This window comes from Dasypus novemcinctus, chromosome 25 (genome assembly GCF_030445035.2).
Source record: "Dasypus novemcinctus isolate mDasNov1 chromosome 25, mDasNov1.1.hap2, whole genome shotgun sequence".
NCBI lineage: Eukaryota > Metazoa > Chordata > Mammalia > Cingulata > Dasypodidae > Dasypus > Dasypus novemcinctus.
In genome coordinates, this window is record NC_080697.1 from 59,584,931 (window position 1) to 59,612,773 (window position 27,843).

The 27,843-nt window shown below is 60.7% G+C and overlaps 1 protein-coding gene across 1 annotated transcript; it reads left to right on the forward strand.

Moving 5' to 3' along the window:
• The first annotated feature begins 462 nt into the window (after positions 1-462).
• FAM167A (family with sequence similarity 167 member A) lies at positions 463-21,099 on the forward strand. Its single transcript, XM_058288030.2, has 2 exons — positions 463-1,151; positions 18,160-21,099. The coding sequence occupies exons 1-2, from the start codon at positions 789-791 to the stop codon at positions 18,421-18,423; spliced, it is 627 nt and encodes a 208-aa protein (XP_058144013.1). The 5' UTR covers positions 463-788; the 3' UTR covers positions 18,424-21,099.
• The last annotated feature ends 6,744 nt before the right edge of the window (positions 21,100-27,843 follow it).

Sequence of the window (27,843 nt, forward strand, 5' to 3'; positions counted from 1 at the left end):
TGGCAGCGGGGGGTGGGGAGGGGGGGCTCGGCTCACCCCGGGGGGCCAGGTGCGTGGAAGCGGTGAAACCACTCCTTGCTCCTCCACACCCAGGCAGCCTCGGGGGTCCCGGGGGGGGGGGCTCTTCGCAGGCGCAGACGGTACTCTCCCCCTCGAGATCGCCTCTGACCCGGGCGATGCTCTTCTGAGGCAGGTGGGGACTGGGCGCCCCCTTGCACAGACCGGGAAACTGAGGCTGAGAGGGGTAGACGCCGGGGGTGGCGCAGGGACGGGGCAGGAGGGCTCCCGGCTTGGCGTTGCCCTCTGGCCTGGAGCCGAGTCTTCTTGTCGGGTTAAAAATGTGGGCGAGGAGGAGGGGGTGGGGACGGGCCAGGCAGCCCCGGGGTGCCGCCCAGGGTGGGACTGCGGCTGACGGCCTTCTCCTCCCCCAGGGCCACGGCACCCGGCACGGGTGCCAGCTCCCGGCCCGCCTCCAAGCCGCCGGCCCCGCGGCTGCTGGAGCTCCTTGGCGAAGGCTCCCCAGAAGGCTCCTGCCCACGCAAGCCCGCTCCTGCCCCTCGGCGAGGCGCGGCACCCACGGCGCTCCGGGAAGTCTCCAGCCCGCGCCGCCCGGCCGCTCTGGGGCGGGTGCCACCAGGACGCTCTGCGGCACCCGTCGGGGCCCCCCAAGACCTGCCCGCCCCCCGGCCAGGCCGGCTGGATGAGGCCGCCCCAGAGCGGGCCCCCGCCCTGCCGCCCGCACAGCTTGCCCCGCCGCCCCCTGCCCAGCCGCCCGGGCCGGCGGTAGAATGTTGGGGCCCCGGATCCCGGCCGAAGAGGGGGCGGGGGGCGCCGCCCTGCCCCCCGACGACCACCTGCGGACCCTGAAGGCTCTCACGGAGAAACTGAGGCTGGACACCCGCAGGCCCTCGTACCTCGAGTGGCAGGCCAAGCTAGGGGAGCAGGCGTGGACCTGCCCGCGGCCGGCGGCAGGCCCCGAGGCCCACGCAGGGCATGGCGCATGCGGGGAAGGGGCGTCCTCGCCCCCAGGGACAGAGCCCGGGCAGCACCCGCCACCCGATGGGGTCGCCAGCCAGGAGCCCCTTCCCACCGGCAAGCTGGAAGGCTTTGCGAGTCTCGGGGATGCTGTGACGTGGCTCCGGAAGGAACTGGTGAGTGTCCTCCCTCTCTGTCTCCCCTTTCCCCCTCCTCTCCCTCTCCCCCTCCTCCCCCTCCTCCAATTGCACTGTCCTGGTAGTAAGTGAAGGGTGGGCTGCGTTACTAGTGCTCCCACGAGACCCACGTGTGCACCAGGCTTAGGCACAGGCACTCAGCAGGAGCCCAGCCTTCCCCCCTCCTCATTCCCATCATCGGGGTCTCCCACTCGTCTTCCTGGACCTAAGGGGACCCTGGAGCTCAGCCGCCCCCTCCCTCTCCTTTAGAACCTCCCCCCCCCCCCCGCCAGGGTGGGCCCAGGGCCACCTGCCAAGTCCCTGTAGTTGCCCGTTCGGCCCATCCAGCAAGCGTGTGGCGCCCGTCCCCCTGCGCCAGACCCTCGGCTGGACTGCAGGGCTATGCGGGTGACCCCTGGACATGGGGATCTGCGCTGAGGAGGCTGTGGCCGAGGGTCAGCGTGGACGCGCTCTTGTGAGCCGTGGGCCCGATGGCCCGCATGGGGCCTTGGCGAGGAGGTGGCCTGGGGCTGCCCGGAGGCTGCTGGGAAGGTCGTTCCAGGACCGTGTTCGGGGTCAGCCTTTCTCCTGGCCGCCCACCCCCCGGGCACGGTAGAGGGGTCCCGCCATGGGCGCGGAGTCTCAGCCTGAGAATGGGCGCAGGCACCACCGGCGCCCTGGCCCCTCGCCCCTCTCTCAGCGCCCCCGGGGGGACCGCTGGTGCAGGCAGCTTTCGGCAGAGCCGAGGCCCGGCGCTGGGTACCAGCTGCCTGCCCTGCCCCTGAAGTCACCCTGGCCAGGGGCAGGCCCGGCAGGTACGGGCCACCTGCCTTCCACGGCCAGTCGTTCTCTTGGCCAACAGGGTGAGCAGGTGCCTGCTTGGCTTGATGCACAGAATCCCGGAAAATCAGGCTTGGCTGGAGGCTGGAAGTCTTCCGGAGCTCCCCCTGTAAGAGGGAAGTCACTGGGGCTCCTGGGGCAGGAGCACGGGGTGCTCAGGGGCCGACTGTTCGGCCACCTTGCTTTGGCTTAAGCCCTTGGTGTTGAGAGCACTTCTCCCAACGCACTACTCCGTTACCTGTGTGTCCTGAGTAACTGGGGTGCATGCAGGCTGTCGAGTTTCACAGAAGACGGGGCGTGAACGCGCGCTGCACGTATCTCCAGGGTGCTCAGGAGGTGGGTGGTCTAATGGGGAGAGACGGAGGTGTGGCAGCCCCAGGACAGACCCCAAAATGCCTGCTGCTTACGAGTTGCTGTCATGAAATTAGAGGGGAAAAAAAAAGATCCCCATTCGTCAAGGATTCGGTTTATTGACTTCAGGTGCATTTGAGGTCTGGGTGCTTCTGGGGCCGGAGATTTTTCTTTCCAGATAAATTAGAATTCTCCATGGCTCCACCTCGACATAGGCTAGAGAAGGGGTTCTCCTCTGCGGTGGACGTGTGGGGCGTTCTCTGGAGCCCGCCCCCTTGTCTTCTGCACTGAAGCGTCACCTCTGAACCCTGGCTCCGTTTTAGAATCATCCAGGAGCTTTAAAACCGGCCGGAGCTCTGACCACACCCAGGCCACCGGTGGGTGGGGGCAGGCACAGGCCCCGCTGTTTCCAGAGCTCCCAGAGGACCGGGTGGCCTGGGTGGGGAAGCACTGCTTCAGCAGGGCCCGCTCGCTGGTTTACCAAGGCCCGCAGCGCCCGAAGGGGGCCCTCCGTGGGCCACGTAGAGGGTGACGCGCCACGTCAGAGCAGAGCCCTAACTCAGGGTGAACTGGCTGCCAAAGGCTGTGTCTTAAAGCAGTACAGAGGATAGCCGCATTGTTAATAACGCTTTATATTTGCGTCGCACTTACCACCACTCCCTGGCCCTTCTCTGGTGAGGGGAGAGTATCACCATGCTTAGGTAATAACAATAGCACTAATAACAACAGAAAGGCTTGCTGCTGAGCGCTGACCTTGTGCCAGCTACTGCGCAGGTATTAATCCCTTCTTCTGGTTATCCTGTCACCTTCCAGTTGCCCCCATTTTACCCAAGAGGAAACAGGCTCAGAGAGGAAGGCAGCAGCGCACGAGAGGGGAGGCGCCTGCGCCGTGGCCCGATGGCGTGGCCCGAGCTCCTCTCAGCCACCACGCCGCGTGGTGTTCTCCAGCCACGGTCGAGTCTGCTGGCGCATTCCTAAAACGCCCTAAGGTGTCCGCCGTCAGCCAAACGCGCAGCTCACCGGGGTGGGGTGAGGACAGAAGGAGAAAGGAGGTGGCATGAGCAGTGCCAGCCCTCGCCCCCTTAGCTCTTTGAGCGTCACCGCAGTACTCGGAGGCCGTTCTTGTCTCCCTTTCACAAGGTTCACAGAGGCCGGGGGACTGGCGTGGGATTAGGTGACTGGCCAGTGGCTCCGGGGCCTCAATTTGAGCGCGACGGGGCGAGAGCAGGCATGAGGCTGAGGAAGGCAGTGCCCGGGCAGGCTCGTGCTCCAGGAAGCACTCTGGCTGCAGGGCAGAGTCTACTCGAGCAGGTTTGCTCAAGGTCACAGGATCTCTTCGGAAGAGATTCTGATGCAGTAAGTCTGGGAGGAGCCCCTGACTCTGATGGTCCAGAGAGCTCCCAGGGGTGCTGGTCCGTGGGCCACGCGTGTGAGTCGAGGACCGAGCGCAGCTGGCCTGGAGCCGGGCGCCGAGACGGGCTCTGGGGAAAGCCCAGGCCCCAGTGCTTGGGCCCTGCCCCGGCCTGCCCTGACTGGCCGAGTGGCTTGGGGCTCAGCAAATGGGCTCACGGCCCCAAACGAGGGGTGCAGAGCCACGTCTCCTCCAGGGGGTTCATCTCAGAAGATCCAGAGCAGCCTGGGGCAGGCGGGCACACCCGAGCGTGAGAGTCGGCCTGCGTGCGGGTTTGAATGTACCAGAGGCAGCTCCCAAAATCCTTTGATTGAACTGAAAACAGTTAAAATGTTAACAGCAAACATCCTCATGTGTTTAAAAGCCTCAGTCAGGAAAGCAGACTTGGCCCAGTGGTTAGGGCGTCCGTCTACCACACGGGAGGTCCGCAGTTCAAACCCCGGGCCTCCTTGACCCATGTGGAGCAGGCCCATGCGCAGTGCTGATGTGCACAAGGAGTACCATGCCATGCAGGGGTGTCCCCCGTGTAGGGGAGCCCCACGCACAAGGAGTGCACCCCGTTAGGAGAGCCGCCCAGTGCTACAGAAAGTGCAGCCTGCCCAGGAATGGCGCCACCCACACAGAGAGCTGACACAGCAAGATGATGCAACAAAAAGGAACACAGATTCCCATGCCGCTGACAATAACAGAAGCGGACAAAGAAGAACACGCAGTAAATAGACACAGAGAACAGACAACCGGGGTGGGGGGAAGAGGAGAGACATAAATAATTAAATCTTAAAAAAAAAAAGTCTCAGTCAGCACAGTAAAATCAATGTCATTGTTTTTTTGATCGGTTAACTCATGGAAGGCATCTTTCAAAATTAACCTATTTTTCAACCCAATGAAAGTGACACAAAATGACCCTTTGGGATAGTCTAAGCCCAGAATCGAGGTCACCCCATACCCGGGCAGGACGCCCTGCCCGTTTGTTAGGCTCATTCGCACATGCCTCCTTCTGGTCGTGCGTGGCCAAGGCCGCGGGGTCCCGGGGAGCTCAGCCAGCCGCCTGGATGTTCCCCCTGCACGATGCCCCACCCCGAGCCGGGGAGAGCGTTGCCCGGGCTCACTGCTTGTTTGGGGCTCACGCCTGGTTTTGTGCGCAGCAGAAGGCAAGCCCTGAACACTTCGCCGACAGTCCCGTGACTCTCCCAGGAGCAGTTAAACAACAGGGAGGTGTGTGCTTTCGAGGCCAGCCGTTCCGAGGCCGGAAGGCCAGCTCTGGGAGGGCCACGGAGCCCACCCTCCTTCCTAAAGGAGACCAGCTGGAAGGCAGAGGAGAGGCCGTGCGGATCTTGAGCCACTTCCCAGGCAAGGAAGGGGCCGTGGGATCCTCTGACCCCACTTCCCCACGAGGAAAACGGCAGCCACGCCAGACGCCCCCAGAAGCCCCCAGGGAAACGGCTGCTCCTCCTGCCTCGCGGTCGGGGATAGAGGCAGGGCGTCACCCGCCCACCTAAGAGGAGGCCTGACTGCGTTCCCGGTGGACTCCGGAGAGCCGGGGGCCGTATGGCGCTGGGTCAGGGCAGCTACCTCTTCCCCGAGCTGCTTCGAGGTTCCGTCCGACTCCTCCAGGCCAGGTTCCAGCCTAGCTCTTCCCAGAAGACGGCGTCAGCGGCCATTGTGCAACTCCAGGGCTACTCAGGTTGCAGCCTCGAACAGTCCCCTTCCCGGGAGGCCTCAGTAGGTGGCCCGGTGGCTTGTGACCCGGGTAATGATTCACGAAGGGGTGACCTAAAAAGGTCAAGGGCCTGAAGCTGTGGGGGACTCCATCCCAGCCCTCGGCCAGGCTGGGAATTCAGACCATTGGGCCACCGCCTCCCACCGGGCCTGGTCAGCCAGCCAGCTCCCGAGCCTGGTCCCCAGGCACCTGCACGTCCAGCACTAGGTCAGAGGACCGTGACGAGTCCCCCTCGCCAGCGTGACAAGAAAGACTTGCACCTTCCTGTGTGGTGCCAAATTCTGACAAGACTAAAAACAAAACCCAGCATTCCCGCTTCCTTGTGGGTTATCTTTGCGGTGAGAATACCTGGGTGTTGATAGATACTTTTCTCTAAGCTTCACGCAGGTGTTTGGTCCCCCTAGACAAAAGGTGTTATTATGGTTGTTAGAAAAAGGGAAAAGAGACCTGGCAAGTTTCACTGATTCTAGGAGCTGTGGCAGGAGTGGGCCAGAATTCAGCTTGTCCCCACGGCAATGGGCAGCTTCACCGCTGCTGCTCAGCTCCCTTGGGTCTCAAGCTGGCAGCCCTCTCCTGGTTCACCCTCTCTTGCCTGTGCTGCCCACTGGGCAAGCCAATGGCCCTGGTACGTCCAAGCACGGCCCTCGGAAGCCAACATTCTCTACACCCGCGGAGTGCGAGGGCCAGTGGCAGCTCGGGTTCGGAGCCTCTTCTGATTGGACTGGAGGCAACAAACGTGGCAATGCCAGTCGTGCCAATGCCTCCCCTAAGTAGCCTGCTTCTCGGTACGGCATTCTGTGGGAAGGCTTGGAGGTATTTGCTATTGCTATTTTACAGATGAGAAGACAGAGGCTCAGAAAGCTTATGGACCTGAGGTGCAGAGAGGTTAAGTGACTTGCCCAAGGGCACGAGGACGTGGCCAAGCCAAGACTTAGCCCCGCATCTCCAGGCTCTTTCCTTTGTCCTGAGCGCTCACGTCAGATGTTCAGTTCAATGGGGCCATGAGCTGTCAAAAGCCTGCGTTTAAAGCAAGACTGATTTCAGAACAGGACTCGATTTAAAGGCTTCCAGAGGGTTCATTATTAGCAGCGCCTCCTGTTACCCTTCAGCAGGGGCCTGTTTCCTGAAAGAGGAAGTAAGCAGCTAGCTCAGAGCCGCAGGGGAGCCTGGCCGAGCTGGGACTCGACTCACAGAAGTTTCTCGTCCTGGCACCCCTCTGCCCCAGGCTAACTCTGGAGTGTGGCGAGCGGCCCTCAACCTGTCCAGCCACAACAGGCTGCAGCGGAAGGACCCCTGGCCTGTTCTGGACAGACACTGGCCCTGAAGGCCACTGAAAACATTTAAGAACAGAGATGCCAGCAAGGAAGTAGGCCAAAACATCAGAGATCTTTACAGATGGTGATAATTACTGTTTGGTCTTTTGTGTAGTTTCCAAAATCTCCAATAATATAATCGGTGGGGGCGGGGGGGATTATAAAATTAAAGACAAAAGAAAGTACCAGGCTCCTCTCTGTGTTGCCAGTATAACGGGTACGCCTTCCTCACCTCGTCGTCTGCAGATCCTAACAGCATAGACTCTCCTGGATTTAGTGAACTTGGGCCCGCCATCCCCAGAACCTCCCCATTCAGTAGGAGAGCAGACAAGCTCGAGCCGGTGACGGGGCTGTGGGACGAGGGGACGCAGCTGACCCCAGATCAGCAGGCCCTGCTTTTGGGCCATCACTGTTTTAGGAGAAGGGAGGAGGGGTGGCCTGGGGCCAGTTTCTAACCAGAGTAGCAGCAGGAGGACACCCTAGAGCCATGATGGCCTTTGATGCCACCCTCTGCTCTCATTCAGTACAGCCGCGTCCGCAGAGGAGGAGATGGGCGCTTACATAGCGCACGCTGGTGCTCGCACAGCGCACACTGGCGCTCGCACAGCGCACGCTGCCGTGAGGGCTGTGCTGGAGCAGCAGGCACAAGGCACCTGGGGGACTGGGGCCAGTGCTTGCTGAGTGATGCCACATGTCAGACCCAGTGGGCAGCGGGATGAGCCAGAGGGGAGTGCGCAGAGGAACGGGGTCGCCCCTGAGAACCAAGGGACAGAGCCCGCCTCCTTTGTCCTCATGCCTCTTTCTCCTGTGAGAATTAAAACCCAGTTCCACCGGTGGGCACCGTCCCGGGTACAATATCTACACACTACAGGGTCGTGGAGCGGCTACTCACTGCGGCACCCAGGCTCGCGTTCAAAGCACAGAAGCCTCCCGGCGCCCCGAGGAGATTCAGGGTCAGCAGATACGGGGTGGTGCTCGCTCTTCTGACGGGCGCCCCTAAGTGGGGCACCCCGGGGTCACAGGTGGAGAGAGGAGGGCACAGCATTCGCTAGACCCCAGGCAAAGTCCTGCCCCCTCCAAGCAGTGGGGCTTCCGGAAAAGCAGCCGTAACCGACACCCAGGTTTGTGGTTGCAAGTGGGGGTGGTAATCTGACTGGGCGTCGTAAAGGACACCTGACCAGACGCTGGCTGAAGGGCTGTCTGCTTTTACGCACGTCTCCCTTTAACACGCCGTCTCTGAAGGGGGGTGCCGTGGCTACCCGCATCTTAGACATGAGAAGCCGGAGGAGAATGAACTTGCCCAAGATCGACCAGCAGAGCAGGGCTTGGAGCCCACAGCGGCTTGGCTCCGGAGCCCGTGTACTCTCGGTTCCTCTCACAATCATCCAAGCCCCTTAGCACACTTTGTATTCTGTGAAGCTTTATGCTTGGCTAACACGTCTCCACTCCTGAGACTTTCAGACTCCAGGCTCTGGCGTTCACACTCTCTCACCCTCTGTTAAGAGCTCACCCCTCTCTGTCGGATGCTCGTTGTTCTAAGACGAGTCCGGGCTCCATGGCGCCGCTGCAGGTTGGAGGCCTGCTGCGTCGGCCCAGCCCTGCCCCAGGGACATACTCTCTACAGGCTTCTGAGAAAGGAGGCTTCTGGACCGCGCCCGCCCCCCGGCTGCCCCCAGGGCCCGGGCCTGGGCACTGCTCGGGCTGGCGGCTGCGTCCTGGGGCAGGCGTGCCTGGGAACAACCAGGTGCCAGAGAAAGGACACAGAGAGGCCCAGCAGACTGGAGATGGCACCTGCAGCTCTGCATCGAGGGCGGGCACAGGAGCCACCGCCCCCACTCGCCAGCCCCCCAGCTCGGGCAGAGCCCGCAGGCTGTGCTGCTCACCCGCCGCAGGAGGGAGCCGGTCAAGGAGCCTGGGCCCGCTGGCCTCCTCCACCGCTGGCCCCCCAGGCCGACACGGCCTTCCCCGGCAGCGCTCGGCCGAGGACAGAGCTCCTCTTGCCCACGGGATGGTCGGCGTGGCCAGGGGACGGCGTACAGGTGTCTGGTCAAGCAAGCAGTGGCCTGGGTGTTCCCAGGAGGGTACTCAGTACGTTGACGGCATCTGCTGGGACCTTCAGCCGGGGGAGCCGCCCCATCACTCAGCTGAAGGCTTTGGACCAAGGAGTGGAGGTGCCAGCCGTCAGGACAGACAGCATTTCCATCTCACCCAGCTTCTCCTGGGAATGCACCGAAAACCTCACCGGATGCCCAGTTCGCAGCCTGCTCTATGGCTGCGTCCCCGCAGCGGCGTGTGCCAATTCCTATAGAAACCCCAGAGCACGTTCCTCTATCGCCTGCTGGTTCTGCCCCCCTAAAGACCCCTCATGCACCCTCATAGGGCCATTTGGGTTGCCAGCGGATGGTCTGACGTCAGAGCACAGAGGATGCTCAGTCTCACTCTGCAAACAGGGGCTGCCCGGAGAGCTTCCTGCGTGCGCGGCCGTGGGTCAGTCACGGGCACGACCCCGGGAGGGCCTCCCACCCTCGGTCCAGCTCGGCCCAACCTCCCTCCCAGCGGGCAGACGTGCCCAGGGGACAAGAGCCCCCGCGGAGAAGGCCTGGCCCCGACAGGAATCTGCTCACTCGCTCCGCGACCCAGGGAGCCGCGTCCAGGGAGGGGCCCGCTGTCCCCTCTCTCCCACACCCCCAGGCCAGGGGCCTCCATGGGGACTCAGAGCCAGCCTTGCCCCCTTTCTCCAGCCCCCGGGGCCAGCTGGCCTGCAGCCGCTCGGCGCAGAGCCTTTGTGAGCACATCATGCCTCGCCGGGGTCGATGGCGTCCCCTGGAAACCAACACTCAGCGCGGATCGATTTCTAAGGGCGTTGGAGGAAAAAAAATTCGCCACCAGAACGTGAAGTTACTATTCATCAGCAAAGCCCAGCAGTGCTGCCAGCTTTCTCTCCTGAGAATATTCCTCCGGCTCGTTCTCAGCGATCAGACCCCAGATAGAATAATGAAGAGCTTTCTATTCCAGGCTTCCCAGGGGATGAGCCTCCCAGCATGTAGCAGAGCATGAATCAAAGTGAGCCGGGCCTTTGGGTGACGCTAAGTAAATAACGAAACAAGGGGCAAAAACTGCTTCCGAGGTCCAGGAGTTAAGACCCCTCACCAATGGCGCGAGACCCGGCAGGGCTCGCCCTTTCACGCGCGGCTGTGGCGTGGCTGCGTTTTCTACCCGGTCCCCCCCTCGGCGTCACTCAGAGGTGAGTTGTAGCTGTGCAGCTGGGATGGCTCAGACAGGGTCCCAGAAGCAGAGATTAGACAAAATGCCTCGACAGCCTCGGGACCCCGCGGCCTGCCCGGGTACGTGCGCGCTCTGATGCTCTCAGTACAGGCTGGAGCTGGCCTGGCGCGTGAGCTGGGATTCCCCTTGGGCCGGCTTTAAAGATGCATCCAGGGAAGCAGACTTGGCCCCGTGGTTAGGGCGTCCCTCTACCACACGGGAGGTCCACGGTTCAAACCCCTGGCCTCCTTGACCCGTGTGGAGCTGGCCCATGCACAGTGCTGATGAGCTCAAGGAGAGCCATGCCACGCAGGGGTGTCCCCCGCGTAGGGGAGCCCCACGCGCAAGGAGTGCGCCCTGTAAGGAGAGCCGCCCAGCGCGAAAGAAAGTGCAGCCTGCCCAGGAATGGCGCCGCCCACACGGAGAGCTGACACAACAAGATGATGCAACAAAGAGAAACAGATTCTCATGCCGCTGACAACAACAGAAGCAGACAGAAGATGCAGCAAATAGACACAGAGAACAGACAACCAGGGTGGGAGGGGAAGGGGAGAGAAATAAATAAATAAATACATCTTAAAAAAAATAAAGAAGATGTATCCAGAGCTCTCTGCCCCAGCTCTCTGCTTTTGGATTTGTACAGGCCTGACTCTCAAGCCACATCGCCCTTCTTGTGTTTTCCCCAAACCAAGAGAATGGACGTTTCCAGAAGCGTCATGGGAAAATTCTCCAGGAAGCGGAACAACTGGGTAATAGACACAAGGCCAATTATTGGTAGGGTTCCAGGCAAGACTGTTGGGAAGAAGCCATCTCTGTGGCAGTCATACCTTGGCACTACTTTAGGCGACAAGGACCGTGACGGGTTGAGGCGACACCTCCCGAAGGTGCCTGCGTGTCCCCAAGGGTCTCGTGTTCGCACGTCTTTTCTGTTTAACTCCTCAAATCTTCAGGACAGTCTAAACCTGTGCACGTCAGTCACTGGAATAAGAGAAAGGTGGACCCCACTGGCAACGGGGAGTAAAAGCGCCTGCTTCCCGCGGGCGCGGCACACGAGCACGGAGCAAGCGGGCGAGGGGACTCTGAGCAAGGAGGCAGATCCTCCAGGTTCCCACCAAGACGCGGCCCCTCTCCCCAGGGCCACAGGGGCCTTTGGGAAAGACCAGAACACTCTCTCTTCTCCAACTGGAGTGGGACCCTCCTCACACGGCGCCCCTCCTCGAAGCCACCGCCGCAGGAGGCGCCACAGGGGTGGCTCCTCTGTACCTGCCGGGACCCAGCCCTCGCCCACGACACCAGGAGACACGCCGGCACCTACAGCGACACACTGCCCAGGACTGAGGAGCTGGCGAGGATGTGGGACTTGTGGGGCAAACCCCGGGAAGACCAGGACGAGATGGCCTACCTGAATTCGCAGCCTCTGCTTTCACCCCACCGGGCCCAAAGCGAGCGTCCAGGTCAGGAGGGCTCCAGGGAGCCTGGCAGCTTTGCTGCGGACAAGCTTCCTGGAGGGACTCGAGCGCGTGTGGGACACCTCTGTTCTCCGAGCGTCCTCACCCCTGGGCCTCTCCACCCTCGCCCCTTCCCCTGAGCCCACCTGCCCCTTCCCTCGCCTCTCCCTCACCAAGCAAGGGCGGCAAATCCTCCTCCTCCCGCCAGCAGTTCAGTTACAGTCTCTTGTACGTCGTCATGCCCTTGGGGCTCCACCTTCCACCTTCAGAAGCACCCGGGCTCTCCTAGGAAACCTTCCTGTCTGGCTCACAGAAACAACGCCCCTTAGATGCAGGCGAGCACGTGCCACTCACGGGTTCTCCGATGGCGCGGATGGGGCTCAAGCGATGGGGCTTCCGCCTACCATATGGGAGGACCTGGCTTCAATCCCTGGGGCCTCCTGGGGAAGGGGAAGGAGAGGGGGCGTGCACACACGGTGAGCCAGTGCCCGTGTGAGTGCCCACGTGGTGAGCCAGTGCCCACACGAGTGCCCGCGTGGCGAGCCAGTGCTCGTGTGAGTGCCCGCGTGGTGAGCCAGTGAGCGCAAGTGCCCGCGTGGTGAGCCAGTGCTCGTGTGAGTGCCCGCGTGGTGAGCCAGTGTGCGCAAGTGCCCGCGTGGTGAGCCAGTGCCCGTGGGAGTGCCCGCGTGGTGAGCCAGTGCCCGTGTGCGTGCCCGCGTGGTGAGCCAGTGCCCGTGTGAGTGCCCGCGTGGTGAGCCAGTGCTCGTGTGAGTGCCCGCGTGGTGAGCCAGTGCTCGTGTGAGTGCCCGCGCGGTGAGCCAGTGCTCGTGTGAGTGCCCACATGGTGAGCCAGTGAGCGCAAGTGCCTGCGTGGCGAGCCAGTGCCCGTGGGAGTGCCCGCGTGGCGAGCCAGTGCCTGCGTGGTGAGCCAGTGCCCGTGTGAGTGCCCGCGTGGTGAGCCAGTGCCCGTGTGAGTGCCCGCGTGGTGAGCCAGTGCCCGTGTGAGTGCCCGCGTGGTGAGCCAGTGCTCGTGTGAGTGCCCGCGCGGTGAGCCAGTGCTCGTGTGAGTGCCCACATGGTGAGCCAGTGAGCGCAAGTGCCTGCGTGGCGAGCCAGTGCCCGTGGGAGTGCCCGCGTGGCGAGCCAGTGCCTGCGTGGTGAGCCAGTGCTCGTGTGAGTGCCCGCGTGGTGAGCCAGTGCCCGCGTGGTGAGCCAGTGCTTGTGTGAATGCCCGCGTGGCGACCAGTGCTCGTGTGAGTGCCCGCGTGGTGAGCCAGTGCTCGTGTGAGTGCCCGCGCGGCGAGCCAGTGCTCGTGTGAGTGCCCGCGTGGCGAGCCAGTGCTCGTGTGAGTGCCCGTGCGGTGAGCCAGTGCTCGTGTGAGTGCCCGCGTGGCGAGCCAGTGCTCGTGTGAGTGCCCGCGTGGTGAGCCAGTGCTCGTGTGAGTGCCCGCGTGGTGAGCCAGTGCTCGTGTGAGTGCCCGCGCGGTGAGCCAGTGCTCGTGTGAGTGCCCACATGGTGAGCCAGTGAGCGCAAGTGCCTGCGTGGCGAGCCAGTGCCCGTGGGAGTGCCCGCGTGGCGAGCCAGTGCCTGCGTGGTGAGCCAGTGCTCGTGTGAGTGCCCGCGTGGTGAGCCAGTGCCCGCGTGGTGAGCCAGTGCTTGTGTGAATGCCTGCGTGGCGACCAGTGCTCGTGTGAGTGCCCGCGTGGTGAGCCAGTGCTCGTGTGAGTGCCCGCGCGGTGAGCCAGTGCTCGTGTGAGTGCCCGCGTGGCGAGCCAGTGCTCGTGTGAGTGCCCGCGCGGTGAGCCAGTGCTCGTGTGAGTGCCCGCGTGGCGAGCCAGTGCTCGTGTGAGTGCCCGCGTGGTGAGCCAGTGCCCGCGTGGTGAGCCAGTGCTTGTGTGAGTGCCCGCGTGGCGAGCCAGTGCCCACACAAGTGCCCGCGTGGCGAGCCAGTGCTCACACAAGTGCCCGCGTGGCGAGCCAGTGCCCATGCGAGCAGCAAGATGATGACGCATCAAAAGAGAGACAAGGGGAGAGTCAAGGTGAAGCGCAGCAGAGACCAGGAACTGAGGTGGCGCAATTGACAGAGAACCTCTCTCCACCTCACAGTCCCCAGGATCGAATCCCGGTGAATCCTAGAGGAAAGAAAATGAGAAGACAACACAGACAGCAAAAACAGCAGGGCAGGAGGAGGGAAGGCGAGAAATTAATAAATAAAACTTTTTTTTAAGAGAGGGGGCCACCCCCGCCCCGTGTGCTTTCACACCCGGTGGGAGCACACCCTCAACACTGTAACATTTCTACCTCCGTTCTCCAAGAACAGTGACCGAATTACAGGGTTTCTGGAGTTTCCGGCCACACCCCCAAGAGCCCAGCAAGTGCCTTCGTCCCTGGAAGAGGCAAGCGGCCACCTGGGAGAGGGACTCGGAAATGAGCACGTCCTGCGATTTGAGCCTTTGCCAGGAGGATCCTGAAACCCGCACGCGCAGCTGCGTCAGGGCCAGCGTCTCGGTCTCTTCAACGGGGACTTAACACCAGGAGGTTCTCCCAGGCCTCCCCGGGCTGTACCTGGGCTGGAGAGAAAGGACGGGAGCAAGGAGGAGCCTCGTGGACTTACCTGGCTGTTCTGTTTACACGGCCAGGTTGTTACCCGAGTTCATTCTTGCACTCCTGGGCGTGGTCACGATTGAGTCCCTGTAGAAGCTCAAGGCATACGACTGACTTCCCAGAGTCACTCAGCTGGAGGCAAAGGGGTTCAACTCAAACCCAGGTTCTGAGCCCCGAGCTGTGAATTTCCTCCTCCTACTGCCTCTGCAACCCCCTCCTGCCACCCTAGCCTTCCGATGCAGCCCAGCTGTAGGTGGACAGGAGCTGTGGGCCGGCGCTGGCTGACCCAAACGGTTCCTTACCTTTCCTGAGTCAGTCACCTTGTCTGTAAAACCTAAAGAATAATGTAGAGGAAAGTGGACTTGGCCCAGTGGTTAGGGCGTTCGTCTACCACATGGGAGGTCTGCGGTTCAAACCCCGGGCCTCCTTGACCCATGTGGAGCTGGCCCATGTGCAGTGCTGATGCGCGCAAGGAGTGCCCTGCCACGCAGGGGTGTCCCCCGCATAGGGGAGCCCCACGCGCAAGGAGTGCACCCCGTAAGGAGAGCCGCCCAGCGCGAAAGAAAGTGCAGCCTGCCCAGGAATGGCGCCGCACACACGGAGAGCTGACACAGCAAGAGGTCACAACAAAAAGAGACACAGATTCCCGGTGCCTCTGATAAGGATAGACACGATCACAGAGGAACACACAGCGAATGGACACAGAGAGCAGACAACTGGGGGGGAGGTAGAAATAAATAAATCTTTTTTTAAAAAAAGAAGAAGAATGTAGAGTTATTGGGAAGACATCAAACGTACCCAACAGTGTGACAGGGTTAGGGGTGTGTCATGACCCCCACCTCCTCGGAGGAGTCCGCCCCAGCCCACCTCCTGCTCTCCTGGGCTGCGCCACAGCCCTCAGCTCCATCCTCAGGAGCCATCTTTCTTCTGATTGACTCTAAACAGCATCAGCAAAAACATGTTAATTTTTTTAAAAAATTTAATTTAAAAACTTTAAAAGTCTTAGCCCTGAAGATTTTGCTCAGGTGACTTTGGCATGCCATAGGAGCTCTCAATAGTTTCTGCGTGGATTTGGTGGTCTGTGGTGGAGTTGCCCCTTAAGTTGGGAATGCAGGTTAGTGTTTCAGGCATAGAAAGTCCCCCTTAGAGAATCCCTTGTGTTGACCACAGAGTAGGTGACAATGGGTCCAACACAGGCGGTTTTTTCCTGGTGTTTCCCTGGAACCAGTAATGTTTCTTTGAACATCAGATGAACCACTTGATTTGTAGTTGCTGTGAAGGTGGAGTCTGAGCCACTAAGTATTGGAACCCGCGGCAGATCCTAGGGTGAGAGGCTCACACTCAGATTCCCTGAGAACCAAGGCCACTGAGGAAAGAGCGAGCTCACGGGCCCCTCACATTCACCAAGAGGATGAACAAGTGCTGGCCGGACTCTCCCCCTAAGAAAGCATGGCTTTGTTTCTCCTCGTTCCTTCCTCTGGAGCTGAATGTGCATTGGCTAAACAGGCACATGAGGTAGCCCCCCAGGTCGCCCGTCCAGTCAAAGGAGCTGGGCGTGTGCTTTACCGTCCTCCCTCCTTCCAGCTGACTGCGATGGGTCTTAACCCCTAAATCATTTTCCGACCTTTGACTGGATCTACCAGCCTTAGAAAAGTACCCCCCACCCCCACGTGGACTGGCAGGTCATCTCACAGGCAGCCCTAGACGTCTGCTGAAACCTGAAGTTCTCCAACTCTAAAATATCCTTTCAGACCCAAGAGCCAATTCTTGAGGCCAGGGTTCAAGTCCAAACCAGAGGGTTCCTATCTTCTCAGAGATCCATCTTCAAATTACAGAATGTCCCCAAGAGAAACGATGCCGGCCAGCTCTCCGGACACACACAAACAGGTCAATGAGCATGACCTGGCACTGTCCTTCAGACACATCTGACACCTGTCAGAGGGTTAGGCGGCAACTGGCCCAGTTCAGGCAGGGCTAGGGGTTCCATAACGGACGAGTGCTCAAACACCCTGTGGTGAGCCCATCGTCATTCATTTGGTGCTATCCTAGATCAAAAGAGAATTCTGGTTGGCAGTGTCTTAGGTGGTGTTCTCCAAAGGAACACAACGTATAGGTGTGTGTGTGTATTGTAAATATTAGGAGATTTATTACAGGAAATGGCTTACAGGACTGTAGGGCTGACCAAGTCCAAATTCTGTAGGGCAAGTGGCAAGCTGGCAACATCAATAAAGGTTTCTGATGAATTCCCCAGGAGAAGCTGGCTGGCTGAAGGAGAGAGGGAAGGTCTGTCTTCTGACTGCTGAAATCATCAGTTCTCCCTGTAAGGCCTTTGACTGACTGGATGAGACTCTCATTGCTGAAGGCAATCTCATCTCCTTTGTCAATAGTAGATGTTATCAGCCATGAGCAATCAACCTACTCAAGATTTCAACCTGCAGAAGATCCTAACAATAACAATCAGACCAGTGCTTGCTTGACCAAACAACTGGGCACCATAACCTAGCCCAGTTGGCACGCAAAGTTAACCATCGCAGGTTAAATAAATTTGGGTTGTTAGGCCCAAGGATTGAGAAGTAAACCAATGAATCAGTGGCTTTGAACTCCCAATTTCCTATCCATTACTTTGCTGAACCCCAAGTAAGACTTTAGATATTTTTTTTTGAAGACTTTAGATCTTGATTTTTCTCATCTATAAAAAATGTATCTTTCGAAGTACATTAGAAGTGAGAAAAAAGAACAATGAAATGCTTACTGCAAAGTCATTTATTTTCACCCTGCAACGCACTGTGTTTCAAACCTCAGCAGGGGAAAAGTGAAAATATTTACATGCATTTGCATAACTCTCCGGTTTTTCTAAATCAGTTTGCCTCCAAGCTCCAGGTGAACGGCATAGCGGAGCGTGCGTGCACAAAAACGCAAACACACTAACTTCTCATGAGTGTGGGCAGAGGAGATGGTGAGAGGATGCGGGCTCCCGGTCAGGCAGGAGCGTGACGACGCGTCTCGGGTGAAGCGCTGTTGGTGGGAAAGCTCTGCCCGCGGCCCCAAGCGGGTCCCCAGGAGCTCTGGTCCTGTCTGTGCCGCGTCAGACCTGCGAAAGTCAGCACCTCCTGGGCAGGACCGAGGCTCAGTCTCCTCACTTACAAACGTGGTGCGAAACGGCCCTGCCGGAACCTCAGCGACCGCCGCGGAGTTCCCCACGGGTTGGCCCTGTAAACAGATCGTGGCACACCGCAACTGGCGAGGAACGACTGCCGTGTCCCTTCCTCGGAGAGGAGACCCTAAGGCACGGACCCTGGGCTGAGCCTTCCCGCGGGTCACTGAACACCCAGCGAGCTCCGCGTCCCCCGCAATGCTCCTTCAGAGCAGAGGGACGGGGCTGTCGTAGTGTGGGCCCGGGTCTGCCTGCCCGAGCTCACAGCCAGCAACGCCGTCGGTCACATCTGTGACCGGGCGCAAGTGGTGTGCTGCGCTGGGCCTCGGCGTCCTCGTCTACGAAGTGTGGGTGACGATGGCAGTGTCATCTCCCAGGGTTGTAATAGAGATGAACTGTCAACACACACGAGAAGCTTAGGAAAGCTTTCTATAAACATTAGTGCACTCAATGTTGGGCTCTTCTGAACCTTTATTAAGAAATATTTCTGACATCCTAAGATACTGAAAGAACAGCATAGTACAATATAATGTTAAATGCACCACCCAGTATAAGACGCAACCACCATCCATCCGTCAGAGCCTCTGCGTACCCTCCCACCTCACCTTCCCACCGTCCCACCCAGACGGCCTCCGGGTTTATTCATCGTCCGCAGGTGTTTGGTACTCTTACTCCCTCTCACTCTCTCTCGCTAAGCAATGGAACCGGAAGGGGATTATCCACAAGCCAGTTTGGGGCCAACGTTTCGCCTCCCACCGAGGACCGTTTTGCACATCGACCCTCACCGGTCCCCTTGCTCTCTGTGTCCCTTCACCTCCCTGTGCTGGGAAAGGGCCTCTGTTTCCGGGGTGGACCGGTTAAAGCCCCCGCCCGTGGCTGACCCCCCTCTCTCCCTCCCTCAGACCGAGATGCGGCTGCAGGACCAGCAGCTGGCCCGGCAGCTCATGCGGCTGCGCAGCGACATCCACCAGCTGAAGATCGAGCAGACGTGCCACCTGCACAGGAGGATGCTCAACGACGCCACGTTCGAGCTGGAGGAGCGGGACGAGCTGTCGGACCTGTTCTGCGACCCCCCGCTCGCCGCCTCCTACGGCCTCTCCACCCCGCTCAAGCTCATCGGGGTCACCAAGATGAACATCAACTCCCGAAGGTTCTCTCTCTGCTGAGAAGCCCCGGGAGGGGGCGGAGGAGCCCGAGCAGGGCTGGTGGGCAGGGGGGCTGGGGCGTGGGAGGGGGCCGGGGCAGAGCCGCCCCGCGTGGGTCTCCCCAGACCAGAGCGCACACAGCCACGCCGGGGCCTCCCGCGCCTGGTGGCCTGCCGGGAGCTGCTCTCGCCCGGGGGTCCCAGCTGGGGGGTTCCAGACTCCAGCCCTGCCTCTCCATGTAGCACTCCAAGAGGCAGGCAGAAGGGCCGGTGCGGGCACGCGCTCAGTGAACACTGATTCCCAGCAGGGCCGCCCTGGCCTCCCTTCTGTAACCGCCCCTTCCTGACTCCCAGAATCACTGGTGCTACGAGCAGGGACCTCCAAAGGGAGGGTACCCTGAAAGCTGTGATTCCTGCAGGAGGCCCCCCAAGGGCACGAGCTCCTCACCCACCACCTGCCCCCGGGGAGGGCGCAGAGGCGTTAGGTGAGTTCGCTGTGCCGTCCCAGTGTTGGTCTCTAAGCACGGGCTCGGATACACTCTCAGCCGGTGCCTCGGCCACCAGGACGAGACGAGGTGCCACCCACGGGCAGCAGCATCCTGGGAGTGCAGCCCACAGCCAGAGCCCCGTGAGCGCCTGGTCCGGGCGCTGCCAGCCCCGGACCTCGGCCCCCCGAGGCCACACAAGCTGTTGCCAGTGTGTGCCGGGACCGTGACCGGCGGTGCCCGCGCAGCCCCCTCTGCTGCCTCCGGGCACACGTGCCAATCACCATCCAAAGAGCCCCTTTGCTGCCACCGGGGGAGTGCCCAGGGACAACCAGCGACCGAACCAGGCGCTCTGCGGACGGACTTCCCGCGGGGGCCTCCTGGCGGATTCTGGGGGGCCCCTCGTTACCTGACTGCCTCCTCGGAGGGACAGCGTGGCCTCCCTGGGTTCCGTGCCTGGCCGGAACGCTGATTTCCAACGCATCTGACTGTTACGGATCCGTTGCTAGCGTGTTAAGAACTGTTTGCTTACTGTCCAAATGGGGAGCCAGCTGGGAAGGTCAAGGGGGAGGTTTGGGGTTTGACCTGGAGAGTCTCCCCAACAGCAAGTTTGGGGACCGGCAAGTCGAGGTCCTCACCCTCCACAGGTTAAGAGCCTTAACCTGGTGTCACAGGACAGGGCAGGAGGCTCCTCCCCTAATCCCGTGTACTCGTAACACCAGGGGACAGGGGACTTCGTACCTCGATGCCATCTAGTCTAGCCCTCTCCTTCATAAAGGAGTAAACCGAAGCTCAGAGTAGGAAAATGACTTCCCTAAGGTCACACAGCTATTTAGCGGCTTTAGACTACCGTGTGTGAACCTTTTAATAACGCCAGGACAGCCCATCTGTCAGTGAGCTTGAGCCCCACGGGTGGTCCTGACGCTTAGCCAAGCCCTCCGCCTGCTGAGGCCTCTGCCGGCCAGCCCGGCTAGGCGTCCGCAGCGTTCGGTCAGCGCCCGCACGGTGGCGCGCAGGCGTGTCTTACGCGTCACCAGCCCCCGCCTCGTCGCAGGGCCCGGCCGCTCTGCTTCACGTTTGCCTTCCTGCGTCATCGCACTGGGTGTGCACATTCACAAACACACCGCCCCACACACATGCTGTTACCCCGCAAGGGAGCCTGCTTTTCTCCCGGGGGCTGGGCGTGGGAGGACGCCGATGAGTGGCCCTAGTTAGAAAGAGGAGGATGCGGTCTCTTCTTTGTGAGTCCAGAGAGCCGGGGGTGGGGAGGGGGCCGGGTAGGACAACACCTGCTCTCCCTTCTCAGTGAAGAAGGGGACAAGGGCTCTCCTGGCTGCGGTGGCCTCAGGGACCGAGCACAGGCACAGCCAGGCCCCAGAGGCTCTCCTGTCAGGTGCTTTCCAGAACACGGCCGCGCGGTAGCGGAGCTACCTGGCCAGGTGTGCCCCCCACTGCCACCACGGAGAACACACTCGCGCACGGACACAAACCCACGCAGGAAAGCCCACTCCACATCCCAGAGAAATGCTGAACCGTTTTTTGTGTTTTTTTTAAAAAGAGATCTGTCCTTACAGTAACTGAAAAAAAGTGGATTCCACCAAAGCTGAGCAACCGGGCTCTCAGTTAACCCGAAGCGCTCTTCCTCTGTTCCTGGGGGAACTCAGCTGAAGGCACCCTATTGTGGATAGGTTAGCTGTCTCCCCTGTTGTGCTTAGTCTTGTCCGAGAGAATTGGGTTTGAGCTGAGGAGGGGACGAGGAAACAGGGTGCAGGGAGCGGGGTGGAGGGAGGAAGGCAGGGCTCTTACCACAGCGCGGGGCCTGTGGGTTCAGGGGCCCTGGGGCGCCCCAACAACCAGCCCGGTTAATCCAGCTCGGGAAGCCGGGCTCCCACGCAGGGGAGCTCCCGCCGCCGTCCCGGGCAGCTTCCCCGCTTCCTACGCGTCTGCAGTCCCAGCAGGTTTCTCATTATCTGCCGCCTCACCAGTATCCCCTGGTGTCGCCATGAGATGCCCCCCGGTGTCCTCGTGGGCTCAGGGGCAGTGGCGCCTGGGGGCGCCTGCCCTTGGCCCGTGCAGGCCCCTGGCTGCCCCGCGCCTACCAGCAGTACCAAGTGCTATTACCTGACCGACGGACAATTTATAATTTTATTTTTTATGATTGTTTCTATATTGCTGTTAGAAAAAAAAATGAAATAAAAAGTATTTCAAAAGAAGATTTCCATCTAAAGCAGGAAAAGCCGCTTCCTTCGGCTGTCCCGGGACAGCACACGGCGCCCGGCTGAAGAATGAAGACAGGCCTGCGGGGCGGGGGCGGGCCAGGGGGTGACGCGGGTCCGTTCAGGGGCCCCGCGGCTGTGCCAGCCGCCGAGGGCCGGGCTCCTCCGCAGGGGGAGCCCACGCGGCGTCACCTGCCCTCTCTGGAAAGGGGGTTTTGACCTGTGTGCCCACATCCCCTTTTGGCTTCTCAGCAAAAACAGAAGCTCTTCTCCTCCTGGTGCCGTGAGCAAGGCCGGCGGGTGCTGAGGGCTGGGAGGGGCTGGGGGCGAGGAGGGCCACGGGGAGCCGAGGGGCCCAGAGCAAACAGGCCTGTCCTGACCCTGTGGCCACCGGGGGACCGCCGGGAAAGGCTGGGGGTGCACGGCCACCAGGGGGACCTCTGGGGCAGGCTGGGGGTGCATGGCCACCTGGGGGGGAGCCGCCTGGGCAGGCTGGGGGGTGCACAGCCACCTGGGGGGGAGCCGCCCGGGGAAGGCTGGGGGTGCAAGGCCACCGGGGGGACCTCTGGGGCAGGCTGGGGGTGCACGGCCGCTGGGAGGAGCCGCCCGGGCAGGCTGGGGGTGCACAGCCGCCTGGGGGGGCGCTTGGAAAGGCTGGGGGTGCACGGCTGCAGGGGGTACCACTCAGGCAGGCTGGGGGGTGCACGGGCACTGGGGAACCCCTTGGGCAGGCTGGGGGAAGGATGGCCTCTTGGGGGACTGCCGGGGCAGGCTGGTGGGTGCATGGCCGCCAGGGGGACCACTGGGGCAGGCTGGGGGGTGCACGGCCACCTGGGGGGGACTGCCTGGGCAGGCTGGGGGGTACACAGCTGCCTGGGGGGGAACTGCCTGGGCAGGCTGAGGGGTGCACGGCTGCCAGGGAGGACCACTTGGGCAGGCTGGGGTGCATGGCCGCCTGGGGGGGAGGCCGCTCGGGCAGGCTGGGGGTGCACGGCTGTAGGGGGTACCACTCAGGCAGGCTGGGGGTGCACAGGCACTGGGGAACCCCTTGGGCAGGCTGGGGGATGCACGACCTCTTGGTGACTGCCGGGGCAGGCTGGGAGTTGCACGGCCACGGGAGGGACCACTGGGGCATGCTGGGGGGTGCACGGCCTCCTGGGGGGGAGCCACCCGGGCAGGCTGAGGGGTACAGGCCTGGCTGGTTCTGAACACCCCATTCCCAGGCACCAAGCAAACAGGGTGGTGGTGGGGTCTCCAGAACAACGACTCGGGGTAGGACCTCCGAGCCCCGCGGGCCCCGGGAGGCTCTGGGAGGAGATGACTGTCCCTCGCAGCAGGGACCCCGGCAGGGGAGACGTTCCCGGGAAAGGGCCCCGGACGGCGGGGCTCGGCTTTGCAGGAACGGCGCTTCCTGGCCGTGTGGTTCACCTGCGCGCCCCGGACCACCCGCCCTCCCCGGCCCCAGAGAGGGCACGGAGGCTGGCGCAGCACGCGAGGGTCCCGGCAGCCGGGGCCAGGGACAGGCCGGCCTCAGCGGCTCCCCGCAGTGGGCCCGTCCCCAGGCGGCGCAGCCCAGGCACGCGGTAGAACCTCGCACTCGGGGCCTCGACCAAATGCGTGGCGCGGCCCAGGTAGCGGGAGCCCGGCGCAGGACAGGCGCTTCTCCCGCGTTGTCCGCGCAAGCAGACGCAGAAGCATCGCGTTGTTCCGAGAAGGCAAGGCCCCATCCTGGGAACCGGAGGCCTGTGGAGCTGGGGGTGGGGGTGGGCCGGGAGCACGAGGCGCGGGGGCGGCGGCGGGAAGGGGTGGCTCGGGGCCCGCGCAGCCAGCTCGCCGAGGCCCCTGGGCTCCCCACGCGGATGAGTCCAAGGGGGTCCTCTGCCGCAGACCGCGGCTCGTGGGCTCCTCCCCTCGGCCTCTTCACCCCCCCCCCCCGCCCACCTGCGGGGGACCCACTTCTTCACGTTCACTACCCGAAACAAGTCCAGGGCCAAGCCGAGCCTCCAAGGGGCAGGGAGGTGCCCGGGGAGGAGCGCTGCCCTCTCTGAACGGGGTGCCGTCTCCCGTAGCCCCCTCCCGCCCACGGCAGCTCTGCAGACCCCGCGGCTTCCGCTCCCCGGACCCCGCGGCCCGCACGCTCCAAAGCACGCTGGGGCTCGGGGAGCGCACCCGGGCTGCGGCGGGCGAAGCGGCCAGGCCGGAACCCCTCCTACCTGCGTCTGCTCCTTCATGTAGGGGTTGGCACGGTGATCCCTGACGTGATGGATAAGTACGTTGGGGCCCCCACGCCCGTCTTTTTGCTGATGGAATACAAAATAAAACGAGTGGGAGGGGGCGTGGAGGTGGCTCCAGTGGTTGAGCGCCTGCTGCCCACGCGGGAGTCTCAGTTTCGGTTCCAGGTGCCTCCTAAAAACAAAGAAACCGACTCACGGGAGCAGACGTGGCTCCGTGGTTGAGCGCCTGCTTCCCGCATAGGAGGCAGCCCCCGCCCCAGTACCATAAAAAATAACTAAAACCAGCCGAGCGTGAGAAGCGCACCCCGGCCCCCCCAGCGCCGCGCTGGCCTCCGCCCTGCGGCCCGGCCCGAGGGGACGGGGCAGGGGAGCGCGGCCGCTGCTTCTGCAGGGAGGACGAGGGCAGCCGAGAGGGAGGGGGCAGCCGCCTGGGTCCCCCGCCCCGGCTCTGGCTTTGTGGCAAAAGGCTCGGCGTTCCTGACGAGCCCCTCCGGGCCGTTCCGTGGACGTGCCCACGGCGGAGCGTGTCAGAAGCCCCGGAGAGTGGAAGCCAAAGCGGGCACGAGGAGGAGGGAGGCAGGAGCCGCCAGGCGTGGACTGGTAATCAAGACAGAGGCGCGGGGAGAAGCAAAAGGCGGGGGGTTTTGTGTTTGTGTTTTGTTTAGAAGAAGACGGGGAGCGACACCGCGTCTGAGAGGGGGGAGTAGCCCTCCTTTCCTGGGCCCGCCCCTCCCATTAGAATGTCCCCGCCGGCTTTTAGAGCAGGGCCCAGCAGTGCCAGCCTCTGAGTGGGGGGTGCAGGGGCAGGAGCCCATCCTAGAGCAGCCTCTAGCCGGGGCCCACTCTCGTTCCTGCCCCGGCAGCTGCCGGGGGGCCAGTCCATCAGCTCCGGGGGGCAGTACACTTGCTCCGGGGGCAGTCCATCAGCTCTGGGGGCCAGTCCTTCAGCTCCGGGGGGCAGTATACTTGCTCCGGGGGGCAGTCCATCAGCTCCGGGGGGCAGTCCTTCAGCTCCGGGGGGCAGTCCATTACCTCTGGGGAGCAGTCCATCAGCTCCGGGGGGCAGTTCATCAGCTCTGGGGGCCAGTCCATCAGCTCCGGGGGCCAGTCCTTCAGCTCCGGGGGGCAGTATACTTGCTCCGGGGGGCAGTCCATCAGCTCCGGGGGGCAGTCCATTACCTCTGGGGAGCAGTCCATCAGCTCCGGGGGGCAGTTCATCAGCTCTGGGGGCCAGTCCATCAGCTCCGGGGGCCAGTCCTTCAGCTCCGGGGGGGCAGTATACTTGCTCTGGGGGGCAGTCCATCAGCTCCGGGGGGCAGTCCATTACCTCTGGGGAGCAGTCCATCAGCTCCTGGGGCGGTACCCCTGCTCCGTGGCCAGCTCGAGCGGAGCGGTGGAATCCAGCTGGCGCCTGGCACAGTGGCCCCCGCACAGCTCTCCAGGGTGTCCCGCTGCACCCAGCTCGGCCTGCGAGGAGCCCCCCACCCTGTCTCTGAGCCTGGGGCTAGATGCGGATAGTGGGGGGCGGCACTGAGGCCCCTCTTCCGGCTTCCTGCAGTAGACGAAGGGACAAGGGACACGCGACAAGGGGATGGGCATCCCGGTCACTGCTCTCTGCAGAGTCGCCTCCATGCTCTTCTCTCCCCCCACCTCCTCACAGTGAAAATACTGCCGGGCCCGGGGGAGCGGAACTCGATCTGCTTTCTCACGGGAGGAGCGTCTGCGGGGACGCTTCCAGCAGACTCTAATTCTGGGCAGGAGCCTCGAAGTCTCCCGAGCCTGCGGGGCTCCTTTCGGTCAAGGAGATGAAATCCCAAAGCAGCCCTGCCTTCTGGGGAGGCGAAGCCAGGGACAACTGCCCTCCCTGCCTCCCCCCTCAGACTGCCAGGAAGGCACGGACAAGCCTCAGGGCGGCCATGGAGGCTTCCAGAAGAAGGGGGCTCCGCGCTCTGCAGATTCAGGGTTAGGACAGCGTCACGGAGCACCCAAGGGAGCTGGCTCCACTGGAAGTCCCACCCTGTCTGGAGGCCCCCGGCCACTGCACAGGCAGCCAGCCGCCCTGACTCCCCTGGGCGCGGCTTGGAGGACAGAGACGCCGAGGGGCTGGGCAGGGACCCGGGAGCCGGGCGGTGGAGGGGTTGACCGCTTCCCCTCTGGGCCCCCCAGGCAGAGGTAGAGACTCTGCAGGAACGGGCGAGGGACACCCCTGGCCATGTGACATGGTTCAGAATGAAGGACATGAAGTAGGAGAAGAGCCCGACTGCTCTGACCACAGCTGGGGGGCGGCACGTGGGCCCAGGGCACACCCCAGGCCCAGCACCCCGCTCAGCTTCTCCCGCTGCAGACAGAGCAGCAGGCCCTGGGCCGAGGTGGCCGCACGCCCGGCTCGGGCCACAGCGGGGGACACTGCCTGGAGCGCCAGCTCAGCCCCTCTCCCAGGCCCTTCACCTGCGTGCTCTTAGCCAGAACCACGCGGAGAAGGGCGTCTGAGAAGAATCTGTGAAGGTCTCTCCCTGCAGAGAAAACAAATGGGTTTCCCCCCAGGCTTTGTCTAAGTCAGGTCCATGCTTGTTTAAAAATACCACAGCGTCCCCTGCTGGATAAACAGAAGGAAGCTACTTACACGTGCATTTGGAGACATAGTTGAGCCCTACAAAAATTTATACTTGACTTTGCTAGTTTACTTGGTGTTTATGATTGCTCTTACTTTCCATGTGTGCTGGGAAATTAAAATTCAGATACTGTTCTCCACCACTCAAAAACTGAAATCTCCAACTGGAGTCATCTGTCACACTTGAATTAAATTTTACAAATACCTTTTATTATATTATACATATATGCCATATTATATTATATGCCAAGAACTGAAACTACTCTGGGAAAACAAGATGACTAGAAGCTGAAGATACATATAATACTTTGATCTCATTCATACAATCTAAATGGCAATTTGTGTTTTACTTCAGCTCTGGAATGCAATATTTTTATAAATGAAAGAAAATGTCCACTATTAACCTGAAAATATTGTAGTTTTAAAAAATCTATTGTTTAATTTGTTCTTCCCTCTAAATTTTAAGTTCTACAACTCCTAATTAATGTATCCATATCCCCATTGCATTTGAAAAGTGAGTAACCCCTCTGTCTTTTTATTACTTGCTGACACATATTAAAACCCTGGACAGCTCTAGAACTACTCCTCCATGGCTTCGACCAGTTTCAAAGCCCTAGCAGTCCTTATCAGTTTGCAGTTAAAACCTTGGCTTTCTCTTCCAAGAGAGACAACTTTCTAAGATTGCTACCAAAGTAATCCAGTTTGCCTCTTCAGTCTCGCAGCTGTCCATTTTTACTTTCTTCCCACGTGTCGAAAACAAAAAGATCACATTCACAAAAGGCTTTCTGTCCCTGATGGTACACGTTTCCTCGTGACTCATCTTCCCCAATTAGATGTGTCTCAATCCAGCTTGTGTTTATGGTTTTGCTTGCTTTTTTTTTTTTTTTTAACTTTTCAGAAAAGACTCTCTGATTTACTCCCCTCTCTCCAAGTGGTTAACTTACTTTCAAACAACCAGTACATCTTCACCCTTCACCTTAAGTATTCCTGGCAATGTAAACATATCCAGATATAAATTACTCCAGCAAGCAAAGTTCATGCAATAGATTCCTAGGAGAGTTTGTACCCACTCTAAACAAACCACTTTAAAAGGGGGTGTGTGCTTTCTTGAGCTTAATATTATCTTAGTTCACAAAAAGAATGCACCTTTCATAATTTTTCTCCAAACCTGAATGGTCTGAACAATTGAAAGGAAGGAAGAGGCAACGCAACGTTCCAACCAAGTGCCACAGCCTCAGCAGTTGGCTGTGTGACTCTACGAATCAGCACCAGCCCAAATTGCCAATCTTCAGACTGGTAAATGGGGACATACTGAGCATCTAAATTGTACAGTATCCCCTAACGTCCGAATAGTAAAAATCCTAGCAGCACTTGAGAATCACCTGGGAAGCTTTAAAAACAGGTCTATGGGGAGGGGACTGGGTATAGCTCAATGGTTGAGCACCTGCTTTTCATATCCAAGGTTCTGGGTTCAATCTCCGGTACCTCCTTAAAAAAAAAAAAGGGAAAATAGATCTATGGGGAGGCCGATGTGGCTCAAATGATTGGGCTTCTGTCTACCATGTGGGAGGACCCGGGTTCGATCGTGGGGCCCCCTGGTAAAGGCGTGCCTGTGCGGCAAGCCACGCAGCAAGATGATGACGCAACAAAAAGAGAGACGAAGGGGAGAGTCAAGGTGAGACGCAACAGAGACCAGGAACTGAGGTGGTGCAAGTGACAGGGAACCTCTATCCTCATCAGAGGCCCCCAGAATCGAATCCCGGTGAATCCTAGAGGAGAAAACAAGAAGAGAAGACAGAGAGAAATAGATGCAGAAGATCACACAGCAAATGGACACAGATGGCAAAAATACCAGGGTGGGGAAGGAGGGAGAAAAAAAATAGATCTATGCCGAAG

Coding starts and splice junctions, on each gene's coding strand:
- FAM167A (XM_058288030.2), top strand. CDS start 789: ATGTTGGGGCCCCGGATCCCGGCCGAAGAGGGGGCGGGGGGCGCCGCC. Junction 1,152..18,159: donor CGTGGCTCCGGAAGGAACTG/GTGAGTGTCCTC, acceptor TCCCTCCCTCAG/ACCGAGATGCGGCTGCAGGA.